This window comes from Amphiura filiformis, chromosome 6 (assembly GCF_039555335.1).
Source record: "Amphiura filiformis chromosome 6, Afil_fr2py, whole genome shotgun sequence".
Classification (NCBI taxonomy): Eukaryota; Metazoa; Echinodermata; class Ophiuroidea; order Amphilepidida; family Amphiuridae; genus Amphiura; species Amphiura filiformis.
In genome coordinates this window covers 64066434-64083248 of record NC_092633.1, presented here as the reverse complement: position 1 = coordinate 64083248, position 16815 = coordinate 64066434, and the positions used below count along the sequence as shown (strand labels likewise).

The window sequence follows — 16815 nt, the reverse complement described above, 5'->3', positions numbered from 1 at the left end:
TCCGAGTTTTGAATTCTGGTTTACTGCTTTTTTTTTACCTATATGGTGAGTGCTAATTTAATAAGATTTTTAAATGTCCAAAGTGAAATAGAATACGGCATACAATATTTTTTGAAAGTTGCTATATACATGAATATGCTAATATCGGCATAAGTTGTCCTGAGCATGCTTCTTAATCACGACTTCTAAATAACTAAATCATTCAGACTCAGTATGTGAACCATTACTTCGGACACTTTCCAAACTGTTATAATTCTAAAGAAAAAGGAAAAACTACATGCGAAAGGTTCAAATTTGGGAACATCAAGAACAGACTAGCAGACATGACAAAAAGAGCATACTGCAGTTACTGTCCGTTTTCCTATACACAATACACATAGCTCTCACAATTGACGCGTGACCTCTACAAGTAGTGTATGTTAGAAGTATAGGCAATTGCCTAGTTAACGTCACTGTGTGAAAAATAACCGGCCAATATTTAAAGTATTCTCTGAAAATCTAGAAAATCTAGTTTTGTAACATGTTCTAAATTTTTAGCTAATTTAGGTGTTTGAAAATATTCGCACTTTGGTGTTTTAGTGTATGTTATAGGTAATAGGACATTGCCTAGTTAACGTCACTGTGTGAAAAATAACCGGCCAATATTTAAAGTATTCTCAGAAATTCTAGAAAATATAGTTTTGTAACATGTTCTAAATTTTTAGCTAATTTAGGTGTTTGGAAATATTCCCACTTTTGTCTTTTAGGAAGGATATATAAACGACAGATAACACCAAAAAAAAAAAAAAAAAAAAAAAGGTTTGTCTCAGGACCCCGCGCGCATAGCTTTTAAAATGAGATTTAGCGCGTAGCGCTACGCGCTAGTGTTTTTTTTTTTTTTTTTTTTTTTTTGAATGACAAAATGTCAAAAATAAATACTCCAAGAACTGTATGACATGTTCGCTCTGAATACCGATCTGTTGAAACAGTATGCAAGTAACGGCTCTGCGAACGAAATAGCGGGACAATCGACTCTACTTGTAGATCTAGAACACGTCACTGGGAATTCCCCATGTGCAGATATTTTGCTGCTCGATAAGCGATTTCATATCGGTATACCAGAGAAAAGATCATCATTTAACTAATTTTCATACCATGCCGAGTACATATTGGAGTTTCCTCAACGCACAGGCCTAAATGTCAACTTTTTGTACTCCTTACTTACGGTAGGGCCTACGTAATGTTTAAATGTAGGACAAAATAGCGGCGCACATCAACATTTGTGGTGCTGAATTTTGCACCAATTCATTGGCACTACTCACAACATTTACATTGTCACGTCGTGTGATCGAAATTTATCAGAACTTGAACGGGAACTTGAATTATTTTGCATATTTTTTAGTATAGGTCAGGGTTAGGGTTTAGGTTAGGGGTTTTAGGAGGTGACGGTTAGTTAAACCGGGAGTAAGAACTACGTTTGCGTATGGCATGTTATTTGGGGCGGCGTTCTTGTTAAAAAAATAAAAATAAAAAAAAAACATCGCATAGGACATAGCCTGTTTTTCAAAAAAAAAAAAAAAAAAAAAAAAGCATAGCACATAGCTTTTTAGCCAAAAGGTCCAGAGACAAACCTTTTTTTTTTTTGGCCAAATATGAAGAAATTATTTCCAAACCGTGTTAAGTCTGCAAACCATTATGCTTCTCATTTTCAAGAGCTGGTTAACAATAAGCACACTATTGTCTCGTTTCGTAAACAAAAGCCCACACAGTATTATTAGCTTGCGTTCGCTTTATAACCGTTCACCCAACTGAAACTTTAATACCAGCTCATTGCTCATTGCACAGGTATAACAGAAACATGTATAGTGTGGATTTAATCAGAGAAGATCTGATTTAATCAGTTGAGCTGTTTTCAATGAGTGTTATCTTGGTTTAATAGCTTTTAATGGGGTTTAAGTCCTGCAACGGTCGTGGTGAATTCTACTGTAGACATGACTGCATCATGGCCATCGAAGGTCCATTAGGGGGAGGGTATAAAGTCCCACTTAGGGAGCGATCGTTATTTACGACAGGGAGGAATGGGCATTTTGAGGAGGGAACCCGATTTTTTTGGGGGGTCTTGAGGGGGGAACGCGAAATTGTTCGTTGAACCAGGGGGGGGGGGGATTGTTAAATTTTAAATGGAGAAATTCGGGAAAACAAGGGGGGAATCTGAAAATTTTGAGCGGACGCGAGGGGGGAACGCGAATTTTTTTGTCGATATTTTTTCCAAAACGCCCATTCCCCCTGCCGTAAATAACGATCGGTCTCTTATTCTAGGGTCTGTGGTAAAGTCCACTTTTACATCGAAGCCAAATTCTTCGCATAAACAGGTCTACATTTCCACCCAGTAAACTATTTTCACTATAACGTGGGCAAAAATAAATTGAAAGTGCAATATTTATCAGTCAAGAAATTAATTTGTTTTGCTTACTTGAGTATGATGAAAATATTTTGGAAATACTATGAATTATTATTAACTAGGCCTATTATTGTTCTTTCAGAATTACAAAGCTTCACAGATACAGATTATTTCTTGAATGACAAACATTTTGTATACCCCTATGCTTGCTTTGCTTATTTCGGGTGGTTTTCCCGAACCACGACAGCTCTCCATATCCTCCTGTCCTGCATCGCCGTTCCCAGGTCAGATGCTTCCAGTCCGGCGTCTTGCTTGAGTACATCTACATATGTAAGGGGTGGTCTACCAGGGTTTCTTGTTCCATGTTTGGGTGCCCAGTTTATCAGGTTGGCGACAGGTTCACACTTGCTTCTGAAGCAGTGGCCAGCAAAGCGTGTTCTCCTTTCTCTGATCTTCTCTGAGAGCCTTGGGAGGTCTCCATACAACTCTTTGTTGCTTATGTGCTGTTTCCAATGGATGTTGTACACTGCCCTAAGCATACGGGTGTAACAGCCGTCCAGCTCTTTAGATAGTTTGGGAGTTATGGTCCAGGCTTCACATCCGTACATTAACACAGACTCCACTGTTGCACTGAAGACCCTCTGTTTGAAATTCTTTGGTAGAGCAGACTTCCAGATCTTACTTAGGCTGTTGCATGCTCTCCAAGCTGCTGCCTTGCGTGTTTTGACATCATGCTCTGTGCTAGCCATCCATGCTCCGAGGTATTTGAAGTCTTTCACCTCGTCTAGCTTTGTACCATTATTCGTGCTGATGTTAACTTGCTGATCTTGGTTAAAGGACATGAACTTTGTCTTGGTGGCATTCATCTTTAATCCGACTCTTCCAACTGATGTTTCTACCCTTTGCAGCAGTTCCTGAGCTTGATTTATTTCTTCTGACAGTAGGGCGATGTCATCAGCGAAGTCCAGGTCGGTTACCACTTCTGGCCCAACTCGTCTGCTCTTTCTCCTTTCAAGCTGGAATCCTAGTGCTTCTTCCTTGCCATCTATAGCCACTCTCAAGGCATAGTCAAGCACTATCACAAACAGATACGGGGCAAGTGTATCTCCTTGTAGAACGCCGGCTACGATGTCAAACAGCTCAGTTTCTCCATCAGGGGAGATCACTTTGGCTTTCGTTTTCTTGTATTCTTATTACCCCTATATAATATATTAGAATCTTTTCTAAGTTGTCATATTTGACCATCACATTGTTGACGAATTATAATTCTCAGTGTTGAAACAAGTGTTAATAGGCAGTACACGAATAACACTTTTTTAACACTTCACGTTTATCTGTGGTTTACACGCAAAATAATAGGAGGTGGTGCTAACGATTAACACTATAACACATTTAGGAGTATTTTCAACAAAAAATATTAACACTGTAATATGTTCAGCATGCAATATCAACATGTTGGAGTGTTAATAATTTTTTTTAAATGCCACAAACGGGGCTGTATGTTGCGGTGATAAGCAACGCCTCCTATTCTTTTACGTGCATAGAGAGCTATAGAGATATAAACGGGTTGAAGTGTTTTAACACTTAAAAGTGCTTAGAGTAAACCTAATGGGACTATTGGTGGTTACTTATATACACCACCTTTCTAGCTCCTTGTTAAAGATGCGATTGAATGTACAGGCTGTATCAAAATGATTGGTACCCATCAGTGGTGTTTATTGACAAGTCTAGGGCCTTACTTCTTCCATATGCAACATTTGATCCTCTTGAAATACCCAGAATTAGAATTTACTGTATTTATAAACTTTTATAGCATTCACAGTGGCGTAACTAGGGTTGGTAGCGCCCGGGGCAAGAAACAAAATTGGCGCCCCTACCCCACCCGAGAATTTTCAATTCTTGAAACAATTGCGCGAAATTTTGGACAAATAAGGCCTACATGACTATACTTAATTTTGGTTACTAGAAGTTGAATATCGGTCTTAAAAATGTTCTTTCAATTGAGTTTGTGCTGAAATGCGTGCGAAGAAAATTTTGACTTTCATCGCTTGGAGGGGCGCAGAATCGATGCTGAATTGGTCAATTTGGCGCCCCGGCCCCCCTAAGGGTGGCGCCCGGGGCATGTTCCCCCCCCCCTACTTACGCCACTGAGCATTCATATATCTAGGCCTATAAAATAGGTAGCTCCTATGTTGTATTTTGATGTGAATTGTGATAGTCTTGTCGATAATCACTGGACTGGGTACCAATCATTATGGTACACCCTATAAACACACAACAGTAGGCCTAATTGTTTAAAATATATTTGCGCTCTGTACACGTAGCCTGCCGATAGATATCAGAAATTGTACTGGTGTTTCATAATTGGAATCGAATAGATATTTTGGTATAAACGTCACCAGCAAAATATCTATACAACGTAATGAAAAGTATATAGGCCTACCAAACATAAAAGTCGACCAATTCACTTACTTAATTGCGGTGCCTCGTCTCCAGCTAATTCATAGCAGAAATATAGTGTTGATTCCCATGTCTTGATTGCACGTATATTCCCTGTTTTGTATTAAAAGTTCCTGTTTTCACTGAACCGTTTGTTATGGACCGTATGACTAGCAGAACTTGAGTACCAATACTTTGGTATGACCGTGCGTGAAAGACTCGTCCTTTATAACTGAACCATTTTAAGGTTACCAACTGTTCATTTCTTAGCCTGGCGCGGTGGTTTTGTAATTGTCCATTGACTCGTGAAGTTCATTATCCGAATCGGCCAAAAGGGTATAAAAATGCTGAAAAGGTCTCAAATACCGTAAAGGTCTTCATCATGTTCATTTTGAATGAAAAGGTCTCAAATGTTGAATGAAAAGGTTTCAATTTCTCAAAAAGATTTCAATTCCTCACACATGTTTTATATATTCATAAAGGTTTCAAATCTTCATTAATGTTTCAAAACTTTATAAAGCTTTCAAATTATTAAGGTTTCAAATCCTCATAAGTGTTTTAAATTTCAACACAGGTTTAAAATCTTCACAAAGGTTAATTTCTCATATAGGTATCATATCTTCATAAAGGTTTCACATTTTATAAAGGTTTCAAATTCACTTAAATGGTATACTCTTCATAAAGGTTTCACATCTTCATAAAGGTAAAATCTTCCCAGGTTCAAATCTCCTTTCAAATCTTTCTAAAGGTTTCAAATCTTCAAGTTTTCAAATCATCTTAAAGGCTTAATGTACGATTTCATTCAAATTTCAAATTTGTCATTATATACTCAAAATGCTGAAATAAAACTAGTAATAATGATCGGGAATGGTTTCTGTCCATTTTGAGCTGAAAAAACGAGGTAACGTAAAAGAAACACTGCTTGTTATTTTGGCTGTTTAACACGCAGTTCTATGGGCGGACATAAAGTCATAATTTCTTGAATTATGACTTTATGTCGAACTTTGCTCTGTTTACCTACAAACACAACCAATTTGGCTGATTCCATTTAGGTGCAAGTTGTGACATGTGTAAACATTACAAATATGCAAAAAAATCAGGTTTGAAAAAATTACCCAAATTCATGTTATAAGATCGTACATTATGACTTTAAATGTTTCAAGGTCTCAACTTCAATTCTCATATTCTCATTAAGGTCTCGAAATCCCATAAAGATATAAATCCTCACAAAAGTTTGAAATTTCATAAAGGTTTCATTTAATTACGATTAAGGTCTCAACTCAGTATTAAGATTAAGATTTCAAACCCTCAAGTCATCATAATGATTCAAATCCTGAATATATGAAGGTCTCAAAACTTAAACAGGTCCTCTTTTCTTTCTTTCTATTTTTCTTTCTTTAGTTTCCTTTCTTTCTTTCTTTTTTTGAACTATTACTCTCTTGAATGCTTTCTTTCTTGAACTTTTTCTATCTTGAACTCTTTCTTTCTTTAACGCTTTCTTTCTTTAACCCTTTCTATCTTTAACTCTTTCTTTAAACTTTTCTATCTTTAACTCTTTTTCTTTTAACTTAATTGTCTTTCTTTTATATACAACTGAAAATCACTAAACGTTATAACTATAAGCCTATTTAATATTTATTTATTTATTTATTTATTTATTTATTTATTTATTTATTTATTTATTTATTTATTTATTTATTTATTTATTTATTTATTTATTTATTTATTTATTTATTTATTTATTTATTTATTTATTTATTTATTTATTTATTTATTTATTTATTTATTTATTTATTTATTTATTTATTTTCTCTTAAAATCTTAGTAGGCATACAAAAATATGCTATATAATCCAAAACCATTTGACTGTCACATGGTCAGATGCTCGACTACGCTAATGACGTCAGCTAATACATATTAATTTTTCATACAGCAACACAAAGATACTAGCTCACAGTCGACAGTAAGCTTACCTACGGGGAAAATGTAAAAGGCGTAACAGAAATCTCGGTAAGTTGAATCAAAATAACTGATTCCCTATTAACATTTCATATAAGACAAGAATAAAGGCCAGATCCTCAAGACGCAGAGAGGCCAGGGCCAGGCATACATTATTGTAGCTCGTTCACGTAGCGGTTCCGTTGTCGATTGTCCCACTGCCTAGTCATGCTAGTAGTACTACTCTGTACTAGCTACTCGTGTATTAAACTAAACGTGTTGGAGTGTTACATGTATCGTCAGAGTGTTATCGTCAGAGCATGGAGGTATACCTCCATGGTCAGAGCACCTCGGACCAACATTATTGTAGCTGGTAGTTTAGGAATGTATACGTTATACGGTACCATATTAAAGGGGCATTTCGTGATCCATGGGGTATAATCTTCTTCCACGGTAAACCAAACAGCTTCCGTGGTAAACCTTATAGCAACATCACTTGATGAAAGTATGTTATTAGTAGGCGTGAGTTAAAAGCTATCTGGGCTAGAACTATTGCGACTGTAGGGGTGAGCTTGCCTACAGGTAAACAAATAAAACACTCGTGGCGGTTACATACACGTCTAGTTTAGGACGACGGGGGGGAAAGAAGGGTAGGCCTACTATGGGATGTGCGACAGATTCGGGGTCAATTTTGGTTTATTGATGGCCCTCAATTTCATGAAAGAAAGATTGTTTTTATTTATTTATTTTTTTCACCAATTTTTTATCGGAAAAGTGTGCCATTTTTTTCCATGGCGTGCGATCGCTGTCATAAATAGAGAAACATTGGGAAAAAAAGTGATGGTTAGGGCCTAAGTTAACATGTTAACAAAAACTCATTTTAAATTTTTTGCTAATCTTTTTAAAAATTTCAGCCCTAAAATGAACAAAATCTCAAATTTTTTACAGATTAGACACTTAAAAGTGACCACCTAAATAACATATTTTAACTCCCATGACCACCAAACACAATTAAGTCAGATCTCGAATGCCATATCATGATATCATAACCCGTTCCTGTATAGTTTAAATAGGCCTATTAATATAATATTTAAATGCTATTTTATTATTTTGTTATTAATTGAAAATCTAAAATAGTATAAAATGATGCCTTAAATTAAAGTTTAAAACGTTCTTCCAATATTAAAACTATTATTAAATAATCCCTAACATCTCAGACAACACGCCCCCCCCCCCCCCCACGCACACACACCTACACCAAAAACCACATGCCAAGTAAGTCTTGGCACAAGTCTACCTTGTACATCGTACACCCGCGCGTGCACCATCCAGCATTGCCCCGCTAAAATATACTACCCTATTACGAGCAATGGAATAGCCCGTCAATCATGCACAGTGGTTGCTCCTGGAAGGAAGATTATACCCGATATGACGCGGTTGCTCATGGAAGACAAGAAGGATTATACCCCTTTTCTCGTGATCCACAGCCTCATCCCCCACTTTTCTCAAAAAAGTTGAGATTTTTATATCACTGGAAACCTCTGGCTACATAATGTTTATGTACAAAATATTTCTTGCAGATTAATTTGTTTAGCAAAGATATCGTGAAATTTGAATTTCGCTCTGGTGCACCAGAACGAAATTACAACGCATTGTCTATGGAGCAGTGTAATACACATAATCATGCATAACTCGCGAACGCAAAATCGGAAGCAACTGAAATTTTGGGAATAGGTTTTTTTCGTGGATATCTAATGAAAAATTACATAAATAGAGGATGCTAGGATCACAAAATACTCCTTTAAGACCTTTAAGTTATTAACCGATGTCACATCATACATCATCAGGCCTCTGGGGTCCAGGCCATGCAGGCAGGGTCACTGAGGGTGGGGGGATTTACCCCATATCATTTATGGAATTTAGATTTTAGTGCCGTATCTAGAATTCTCCGTAGTCCGCTTGCCCATTGTCCATAATCTTGCTATATTACATTTAAGCATTATAAAACTCTTCATTCATTCCAATTGTATACAATTGATAGATTTTCTTTCAGACATCTTTTCAGTCACCATACTCCGGGAGTCACTCTCACACACAAGTGCTAACCACCTGTGTCCGACCACCTCTGAAATGGACCCTTAATGGCATATTTCCACATATCCAAATTTGTACCTCATCCAGTTGCTGAACAGGCTTTTGATGAGAAAATGCATATGTGACACGATCTGGTCCATGGGGGCCAAAGGCGGCAAAATTTAAAACTGAGATAAAGGTAAAAATATAGAGTAAAAAACAATAAAATACATAAGAAAATAGACATCAAAAAGCTTCATAACTTTAGAACTAAGTATGCTAGACCTTTGGAGTTTTCAGTAAATTATAGCCTATTGTATGTATTATGTAATAATTACTGTAACTCAATTTTCAAAAATGCCTCCTTTGGCCCCATGGACCAGATCATGTCACATATAGAATGGTGTAACACATGCGAAAACATATACCGGTACCGTACCCTAATTAATGTCGTAAACTCAGAAATTTGCTAAGCCTAAATTGATACCCTAAATGGCGTAAACTGGAATTTGATACCCCAAATGTCTTTTTGGTGGAGCAGACCTATGTACAGTAGATACTGAAGAAAACATGCATAAAGATAACCTAGTTTTTATCAACAAGATGTTTTATTTTGTATAAAATTTGTAAATGTATTGCCTGGAGTGATTGCCTGGGGGGAATACCCTAAATCTTTAAACTTGTCGATCGCAATGCAAATTAGTAGAGAATGAGCTATAAAGTGGTAATTTTTTATCAATTTACTCACCCAAAAATCTCTAACCCTAAACGTAAAAGGGTTCGGCTGTTAAAGACCCTAAACTTCAAAGGGCTTGGCTGAATTTGACCCCTAAATGGCAATGCCTTCTGAAAAAGTACCCCCTTTTCAAAAAGACATTGATGACGCTGTGTAGTGAAAAACATACCCATTTCGACGCTTTTCTTGGACGCGGGTGCGTAGCAGGTCAAGTAGCGAGTGAACCCCCTGGGACGTACTCCCTCTGTTAGCTTCCCAAGTGGACTACTTACATGTACTTTGGATTGCGGTTTACATGTTTAATTGTTTATATGAAACTTCTTCATTGTCAGTTTTTCCTGTCAATGTATTTTGGATATATGACATTTACAGTTGTTAATTTAATGTAGGTTTTGGAGGTCAAATCAAGTCGATTCATGCAAAAAAATCCGGATTTGTAAAAGAAATTTGTTAACATGTAATGATGTAAACATGCAAATCGCATAACATAACAAAAATTTAGAAACACTTGAAACCTTTTTTTTAATTCTATGAAATTCAAGTAAAAAATGCCATTTAATTTCAATTCTTTGTACTTTGCAGTCAATTATTTCATCATGACTATTTACAACCTGTACATATTTGATCGTAATGGTACTTGTTTATACTATGAAGAGTGGAACAGGAGAAAACAATCAGGAATTTCACAAGATGAGGTAAGTAATATTTACAGATCGATATTTAGCCCTAAAAAAGTTTTTTTGCTCTTAAGGTGGTACTACATGTACATCCTCTGATAAATTTTTGTGACTTATTTTGCATTTTTCTCAAAAAATAACTATACACTCATATTACACTGGTAACAAAAGTTATGTTAAAAGTTATAGGGGCAAGGAATCCAATTACTTTACTGAAATTTCAGTGATTCAAGACAAGTGGTTCATAAATATATGTTAAGAAATGAGGTACATTCTAGCAGTACCTCTTTTCTTATCATGCTTGTCTTGAGTCACTGAAATTCCAGTGTAGTAACTGGATTCCTTGCCCTTATAATATACATAACTTTTGTTACCAGTGTGTTATTATTTTTTGAGAAAAATGCAAAAATAGTCACAAATTTATCAAGGGGTGTAGTACCACATTAGAGCTCCAAAGTCTGGGTTGGTAAGTTTACTTTTCTTTCTTTTTTTAAATTTTTTGCCACATACAATATTAAAAAATGCAAGTTCACCATATACATGTACATGTAATATAGCAAACAAAAATTTAAAAGGTTTGTCAGACTTGTTTTTTAATATGCATCAGAGTTGTGCTGTATGAATTACAAACAAACAAAACATTTCGCAATTTTTTTACATAAAAATTCAAATTATGGGAAAAAAGTTACCTTATTTCTTCTCATTTTTGGGTTGGTCAAGAAGGGCAATACAAACTTCGTTTAGGCCTTGTGCATGCAGATGATGATGACGTTGATGATCAGGGGATGCTGTTTCAATATAACAAAATGTTAATGAGCATGATGATGCTGTTTGGATATTCATAATTGAAATACAGATATGATGTGCAAAATAACTAGACAATCTCAGTGGGACAAATTCAGGGACAAGCAGGGGGCAAGGGGCTCAATCAAGGGATGGAGCCCCCACTGATTATGCCACTGTACAATCTGTATTAACCCTAACACTGAACACTGCTTTTTGCTATCAGAAGTTAAAGAAGAAACAAAAAAGGAGAGGAGAGGAACAAAGAAGTCACCTGGCACCCCCCTCAGGGATTCAAACTTTGGACCCCTTGCGTGCCAAGCACACAATCACTAACCTGTAGCCACAGGGGTGTCGTTGCCCCGGCCAGCGATTCCGTGAATAGCACTTAGGGTGATTGTGTCATGGCATCATGGTAATTTGTGGTCTCTAGGCATGTTAGGGTTAATGGAGGAAGTTTTAGTGAACTGATTTTGATCAATTTACAACAGCACTGTGAGATGTGCACAGTACAACATCAACTTTTGGTGCTTATGTACTCACTATTCAGATAAGAAGAACTTAAAAAGACCTGTGAAGAAGATACCAGTTTTTATCTGTAAACATAGGCACACTATGTGGCCATCCTTCTAGAATCTGTGATGTTGCAATGCCTGTCTTTAAAATCAAACTGCTACATAGTCTACATTCACCTATTCTTTCTTTGCAGGAATTCAAGCTAATGTATGGTATGATCTTCTCTATCAAGTCATTCATCAGTCGCATGTCTCCAGTGGATTTGTATCCTTTCATTTTCTTATTACTAAATTACACCAAGTCAACAATTTAGGAGAGCGTAATTCCACAACATGTTTTTCACATTCTGAGCAGAAAATAGTGTACCGGTACGCAATAGTGTTCTTAAACAGTGGCGTACCGTGGCCGCCCCTTCCCCGGGGGCTGAAGAAAATCCAATTTTGCCGCCCCTTCCTCAACTGCCCGAAAAGGTTGCCCCCCAATTTTTTTATGGTCATTTGAAAAAGTGAAGAGCCCCCCCAAAATACGCGCATGTTAAACAAAAGGTATTTGAGATGATGTACAAACTACATGAGTAAAAGGCAGACTGCTGTATCCATAGAAGAGCACACGGAGAATCCATTTCTGTCATTTTAGTAATTCTGATTTCAAGGAAATTATGATTTAACAAAAGTTAAAATTTTTTGTTCATGTTCCACATATTTATTCTTAATTTTCCAATCCTGTAGTTATAAAACCTACCTTGATCAATGTTTTTATAATACACAAGTTTTGTTTTATTGTGTCTGCCAAAAGTTTGAGTGACAAGATACATGTTTTGTTATTTAAAGAATCCAACACTGCTATATATGCATTATGTTTCTGTGTTGCTCATAGAGGACAGCATGTACTTCCAGATTATTTTTCCAGGTAATTTCAGATTCAATTCTCATGACCCTTAAAGTAGTTTAATTTAATTCCAATTCTATTCTCTGATACTCACATGTGTTTTGATTTGATTCCAATTCAATTGTTGTTTAAAAGCTAAATTAATTTTGATATGATTCAAATTGAATGCATCTAAATCAACTGACAGCCCATTTTGAATCATTTTATAACATGATTTTGATTCAATTCAATTCTAATGCAAAACATTGGATGTAGGGAAGTTAATGTGTACGCATGTGTGGGCTTGAAAGAGGAATCCCTGCCATTGAAATGTGAGAAATAGAAATCAAGCAACTACAAGAAGTGCACAAAATCAAAATGAACCTTAAAAATGTTTGATTTCAATTCAAATGGTAAATTTCAGTTAAATTTGTGTCCAATTCAATTATCGATTGCTCAAAATCATTTTGATTCAATTCCAATTCAAGTTGTGCTGCTCAAAATTATTTCAATTCAATTCCAATCCAAATCGTGCGTTGGTATAAGTAAATTCTTTTCAATTCCAATTCCAATTATACAATGCATAAAAATGAAAAAGGACAAAAATCAATATTAATTCAGACTCTGGTGCATTAAAATAACACCCTAAATAATACTAGCACCAAGCGAAACTTCAATTCATAGTGTTTGCTTGAGTAATACACGGTACATGTTTATATTACTTTTGCCAATAAATGCAGGTGGTCATTGTTTTGGTCTCCATGCATGACAAAAAATATGGTGGCCTTACCATATTTGCTTGGTAACCTTGAAAGACTCCTGGTCAATTATTTGTTTTCATATTAATTGTTAGTAAATTTGACATATTTGGATTATTGGATTTACCTTAACTCAATCATCTCAATTAACAGCAAGGATGGCTTTCTGAATTTCTGCACCAGTGCATATAAATTACACTTCTACGAGACGCCAAGTGGTCTCAAATTCATAGCCAATACATCTCTTAATGTGGATTCTTTGAAAGAGATTCTTCAACATATTTATAGTGCAGTAAGTATTATTATCTTATCCATGTTTTATTCAATAAACTTTTTTTTTCAGCTCGGCACACAATGAAAAATATGGTATTTTAAATAACTTAAAAATGTATAAACTCACACAGGTGAGGTAAGTGAACTGGTATTTAGCAGAATAAGAAGGTAAGAAGGTGACGAATTCTCCCGATTTTACAATACGATGCGCTGCCAGCAGTTGCTCTTGCCAGTCCAATTTTGTATCTCTTGAGTCGACATTGCCGTTTTAGCCACCAAATGATTCCATGTAATCAATAGATGGAAAATGGATCTACTATCATTGAAGACCTCTTACAGAACTAATAAGTGTATTTCAAGATAAATGGCAAATAAGGTTCTTATGTCCATGGGGTTTCAATGCAAGGAGGTGAAAATGTTCTTGCAGTTTAAATACGCTACAACATTATTTCATGAAATTTGCACAGAGGGTGTAGATAGCCCCCTTGTAATGACACTCATTTTTTATGATTTTGTGACTTAACCCCCTTTTAGTTCTGAGGTCTTCAAATGTACTTTGCTATTTTAGTGTTCATTAATAATTATATGTAATTATATTGGAATTTAAACACACAATGACATAGTAGTTCTCATGGTGCTTGTGTTATATTTGTATTACGCGGCTTTGGATGTCGACTTTTTCCCATGATGCACTGCATATTGTGGCCTCTCCCTAGCAACTGCCGGGAGGCGAATCATATTGTGAATCGACCAAATTGTATGCAGTTTGGTCATTTATTTTTTGTAGGCAAGAAATGAACATACATTTGTAGTGCTAAGCCTCCAATATGGGCATACTGAAATGAATGAGCTTCAAAACTTGTAATATTGCACTTAAGAAAGCATGTTGCTTCAATTGTCTTTTATAATTGATATGCAGTATGTCACATGAAACTTTGAACAAATGATATATAAATTTCATCCATGTAATTTATTCCATTAAGATCTGGTGAACCTGGTGAAACATGTCTATTATGCCACTTTTTTTCCTTTTATTCTCATGTAGCCACTCTATTGCTGCTCTTTATATTTGTAACAATATACTTTATTCTTTTATGCAATTGAAATGTGCAAATTATTGTCCATTGCCAAGGTTGCGTTCATTTGTGTTAGCTGCATGGCAGCTGACCTGTGCAGCTGACCTATGACAGCTGTTCATGTATGACCACACATTTTCATAATTGAATGAGAGATGTAGTCTTCCGGAAATTCCTGGAATTCCGGAAATGTGGCCAAAAAAATAAAATGGGATGATGATAATTCCTCATAAAAACAGCCAACAAAACTTTTTAGGAGGGAGGTGAGGGGAGTGAACCCCCGCCGAGGGAGAGCCCCATGGACCCCTGTTGCACGCCTCTTTGATCATTAATTTGTGGAGTAAATTCTGTCCAACCTTTCTCCAGTTGATCAGCTGTCAATAGAGGGCTCACTTTGGTTAAAAAGAGAATTGGGAAAGGGTAGAGTGTGTCACTCGGTATGATTGGAAATCTTCTTTTTTTTCTTTGCCAAAACAGTGTGTTAATGATATCAATGTGTGTTATGTGTAAAATGCAGCCAACTCAATTGTGTATAAAAGGATATTTTCAACAAAGCAAGTTGGTGAGGCAAAAACAAATCAAAATCAAACATTTTTGTAGGATATGAAATGTATCATTTAAAAGCAAATATTTTGTTGAAGATTGAAAATTAAAATTGCCCATTTGGTTTGATACACAAGTTCATCATAATGTTTTCTGTAAAATGTTCTGCTGCAAAGCTGCCTGAACATATAAGATGTTATATAATAAACATAATGCATTTAATTCCTGTTGATCATGCCACTGTTTTTCCATGATGCTCTTAAGCTCACACAGCAAAATATATACTCTACTACAGGACATTTTTGGCTTGTAAACTTGTACACAGAAGACATTTGCCATGATGTAGTTAAAATATGTATTGCAATGATGATGGACCAGTCATATTACCAGCAAATTACACAGAAATGTTTTTAAAATGTTATAAATGTTTAATACACTCATTTTGGTTTCTAATAACATTTAAATGTTGGGTTGTATAAAAGTCACAAAAACATTTTGAAAACGTTTTTATATGCAAAAACACTGCAACAATTGTTTAAAAATCTTGTCAAATGTTATTTCAAAATATATTATGGCAAACATTTTTGGAAAATATTTTGTGAACACTTAATAACATTATCAGAAGTTTTCAAAAATGTTTTCTGAATGTTATTAAAACATTTTACACCCTTAATGTAACCCAATATTTAAACATTTTCTGTAAAATGTTTTGTATTTGCTGGAATATTCTCACATTTTTCTTTGATACCAATTTTCTCTTGTAAAGGGAGCACAACTATTGAAGCTCTCCATCAGTTTCTCCATGTCTCCTACCAAACATAATTGATCCTGTATTTCTTTTTATATTGAAATAATGTACATATATCACAATTAATTGTATCTTTCATTTACCTTCTAATTGCAGATTTACATCGAACACGTAGTGAAGAACCCTCTCTGCCAACTTGGAAAGCCTATAGATAGTGTTATATTCAAATCTATAATTGATGGCTATATACGTGGTTTACCAATTTTTGCTGTTGAATGACAAGAAGCAATTATTGTAAATAGTATTGTACATTAATGTTATGTATATTTTAAAAACTTCATTCCTGTTGTCAGGTTCTTTTGTTTTAACAACATCTGAATCCCTCTGACTGTATTTATGGACTTTTAATGAGCAAAACCACTCTTTGTAAAGGTGAGGCTATTTTCTGTTGGGGGTGAATTTCTATCATGACATGTCACATTTTCAGTTCTTCGCAGCGAAGCCTTTGGGAGTGGTTGATTTATCACTTGACTTAAAATCTAGATGTAGTCTGCCATAAGAATCCTCTATAATTAGGGATAACCATCAAAATTTCATGTTGCCCCTATTGCTACAAAAGATTGTTTTCTGGATAGAACTCATCAATAGAAGTATTTTGGTGGTTAAATGGTCAAAATCTGTCAAAAACTATTCGAATTATGAATTTTCAAAGTTTCCCATTCTGACCGGTCATTGGAACGAAATTCCAAAAATATCAGTTGGGAGCAAAATTGGCATAAGCATATATTTACCTTTATATATTTCTTTATTTTAACATATATGCAAAAATGAAACAAGCATATTGTGAAAGTATCAAAGGGGTTTCTTCTGAAATGGCACTTTACTAGTCAATGGCATAAATTATTTTTTCAAACCGAGGCATTGAAATCATGCATTTAGCGAACATTTGCCAAAAATCATCCAAGATGGCCGGTATGGCACAAAATCAAAAGTGCACTAAGTCCAGGT

The 16815-nt window shown here is 35.4% G+C and overlaps 2 protein-coding genes across 2 annotated transcripts in view; one reads left to right on the top strand and one right to left on the bottom strand.

Annotated features, from left to right (window-relative positions):
• Positions 1-4943, bottom strand: part of LOC140154702 (uncharacterized) — a 28638-nt gene extending 23695 nt beyond the window's left edge. The window contains exon 1 of the mRNA XM_072177269.1: positions 4853-4943. The gene's annotated coding sequence lies outside the window, so the exon portion shown is untranslated. The remainder of the gene's footprint in view (positions 1-4852) is intronic.
• Positions 4944-6745: 1802 nt separating this feature from the next.
• Positions 6746-16399, top strand: LOC140154310 (trafficking protein particle complex subunit 1-like). The gene is made up of 5 exons (XM_072176885.1): positions 6746-6829; positions 10149-10261; positions 11736-11806; positions 13321-13459; positions 15964-16399. Exons 2-5 carry the CDS (start codon positions 10163-10165, stop codon positions 16084-16086), a joined length of 432 nt encoding a protein of 143 aa, XP_072032986.1. The 5' UTR covers positions 6746-6829; positions 10149-10162; the 3' UTR covers positions 16087-16399.
• The last annotated feature ends 416 nt before the right edge of the window (positions 16400-16815 follow it).